This window comes from Condylura cristata, unplaced genomic scaffold (assembly GCF_000260355.1).
Source record: "Condylura cristata isolate star-nosed mole 26May11 unplaced genomic scaffold, ConCri1.0 scaffold00040, whole genome shotgun sequence".
NCBI classification, from domain to species: domain Eukaryota; kingdom Metazoa; phylum Chordata; class Mammalia; order Eulipotyphla; family Talpidae; genus Condylura; species Condylura cristata.
In genome coordinates, this window is record NW_004567141.1 from 9,233,794 (window position 1) to 9,236,722 (window position 2,929).

At 52.3% G+C, this 2,929-nt stretch overlaps 1 protein-coding gene across 1 annotated transcript in view; it reads right to left on the bottom strand.

Annotated features, from left to right (window-relative positions):
• The window catches only part of ZNF454 (zinc finger protein 454), a 66,306-nt gene extending 65,632 nt beyond the window's left edge, over positions 1-674 (bottom strand). Inside the window, exon 1 of the mRNA XM_012733283.1 lies at positions 592-674. Coding sequence (XP_012588737.1) covers positions 592-606 — 15 coding nt within the window. The 5' untranslated portion in view covers positions 607-674. The remainder of the gene's footprint in view (positions 1-591) is intronic.
• Between the last annotated feature and the right edge of the window lie 2,255 nt (positions 675-2,929).

The window sequence follows — 2,929 nt, forward strand, 5'->3', positions numbered from 1 at the left end:
GGCAGGGGGAGGGGACCCTTAAAAAAGAATGCAAAGGATTCCCTGAAGTAGAAATCTGTACTTGGTTGGCTTCCCCGTTCTGACGCAGCCCAAGTTGGCGCCCTCCGGAATGAGAAACCGACCAGCGTGTGGCCGAAATGCCTTTTATACAAAGAGCAGGTGCTGGAGCCTCCAAACCCAGCAGCCTGGTCCAGCGGCACCCCGCCACCCCCCAAGACCTCCCTGGCTCCTCCTTTCCGAGACAGATTCCTGGGAAAACGGGGAGGGCGGACCGCGGGTCCCAGCAATTTCAGGAATCTCCAGCCTCTTTTACCCAAGGCTGCCGCACCAGGTACACCGCCATCATCGCTCCCAGGACTGGACCCCGCTGGGCGACTCCCAGTTCCCGGTGTCCCTACCACCGCCAAGCGCCACAGGGGGAACCTGAGGGCGGGCGCACCTGGCGCCAGCGGCCTGCCCTGTGACTAGCGAAGAGGAGGCCCCACCCCTCTCCGCCAGTGCCTTTCAGGACCCCCCTTTAATGGTGCTGCGTTTCTCCTCCCGATGCCTCTGACAAGCTTTCCCCCGCGGTCCGAAACACATCTTTCCTACCAGGATCCAGTGCATTCAGTGCTGGCGGGGCCCAGCCCAGCGCCTCCATGGGTAGGGCCCTACTACATTTCCCACAAGTCTGCGGAGGCTGGCGTGGTTTTCGTAATGCGCAGGCGCTGGCCTGGAGTTAGGGTGAGGCGGGTCCAGCCACAAAGAGTGCGGGCTTCCAGGACTGCTGTTGCTGGAAACACTGAGGCAGAGAACTGTGGTAATCTTAACATACTCTCCAGAAGCCTGTTTAGAGGCTGTTGGCACCTCCTTGAAGAAAAGAGAAACCTCTAGCAGACAACCTTGCTAATGCTGTCCCTTGGAAGGTTGTCAGAAGAACTGAGGCAGTACTGGAACAGCGGCCATCAGTGCAGGATACCGGGTGGTAATGGGGAAGAAAGAACAGAAAGAAGGCATCACAAGATTGACTCAAACAAGAAGTTGGGGGTAGAAGGGATTAGAATAGCCATTGACACAACCAGAGAAATTAAGACTACCCAGGTGCCAATGCCTGTATTACAGAGCAGAAGATCCAAGCAGGTAGAGGACTGCTATAGGCTCCGTTTACCACAGACCCAAAAGGTGAAAGATAATGATAGGGAGATTGAACTCATTGTGGGATCACCTGTCCCTTCAGATTCTATTCAAAGTCAACAAACCTAGGCTCACAAGGAGTGAGCCCCTCCCAAAAAGATGTCTATATCAGTGCAGTCTCTGTTCCAGCGCAGGGCAACAGTCCTCTGCCCACCTCTGACTATGTAAGTGCTTCTTCCCACCCACTTTCTCACTCTGAGGGGGCAACAGCCTCCTGCCTGCGCATGACCTGTACCATGCCAGGACTTCTCTGCACTGACCTCCCTCAGTGGAGGCTGCTCTCCTAAGGCCTCTTGCCTGCAAACATGCAGGCCTCTCTGAAAACCTGTCCCTTCTGGGGCATCTCTCCTGTCTACTTGTGCAAGTATCCAATACTCCTGTCATTTCCCCTAATAAATCTGCTTTTTAAATATAACTGAGTCTCTGTCTCACAGAGAAACTCACCTGGGAATTTGCCACTGCCACTGAAAGGGGAGCTCTGGTGAAACCTTTCCCAGAGTGAACCCAAAGACCCTGCACTAACTCAATAAACAACATCAATAGGATGGAACAGCCACCCACCTGCCTAGGTTCCAAGACCAGAGAATGACGAAAAGCCCCCCAAAGGCCAAAAACCAAAACCAAGGGCTATAGCCATACAACACCCACATAACAGGGGCCTGTGGGCTATAACAAAACAAAGGACTATTGCGTGTGACCAGATATGGGCAGTAACACAATGGCTACCTGTGTGATCAGATATGGGCAATAGGACAATGACTGGGACTAGGCCTCACATCCAGATGTACAGCATCACGTCAGCTTTCTAGAATCTGAACCTAAAGCCTGTATAAGAGACACTTACCCCTACAGCACTTGCAGTAACTGTGGACTCCACCCTAAGGAGCTCTGTCTCAGCTGCTGCCTGAGAGCAATAAATTCTACTTGTTCAGTCGTTCTGCCTCCCGTCTTTCTTCCTTGCGGCTGGCCACAGAACTCAGGACAGAACAAATTGATGCTGAAACCTGGGACAGCTGAGTAGAACCATCCCCTGAACCTTTTCTGTGAACCAGAGTGCTCCTTTCCTCCTCTCTTCTCTTCTTCTCTCTGAAGTGTGCATATGGATGTGTGAGTGAGTGAACAGCTCTTACCCCGGCCCTAGCATACTGGCCAGGGCTTGACTGGGACTATCCTTTTCCTTGAGACCCATACGGCTTAGTGGAGACTTGGCCAGTAGCTCTAGGCTTGGCCTACCAGGCGCAGGGCTTATACGCATGCTCCTATGCCAAGGGTCTCTTTAGATTCCGTGAGGAGTCAGGTGGGAACAGTCAATTTGAGTGTAACCTAATCCCCAAGGCCTTCTGGCCTCCCTCTTTGCTGCAACCTTTCTGTTGGTCTTGGCATTTTGTTCCTCTTGGCGTCATCCTGTGGTGCCAAAGATACCATGAGATCACATCGCAGGAACGAGGTTAGGGTAAGTCACCCCAATTCTGGCTCAAGAACACCCTTTCATTCCCCCTCCCTTCAGTGTGGTTCCTCCCAGGGCGCACTTGTCCCTCCCAGGGCGTATTTTGTCGTATTTGTCCCTCCCAAGGCACACTTTTTTTCTCTCTCTTCTTTTCTCTCTCTCTATACCTCATGGGTAATTCTTTGGTCAAAAAGGGTGACTTAAACCCCCTCCAATGCATCCTCTGTCATTGGGATACTTTGGGCCTTAGACAGGATGGCCTCGAGAAAAAAAAAAAAAAAACTTGTTCATTTTTGCAATGTGGTATTG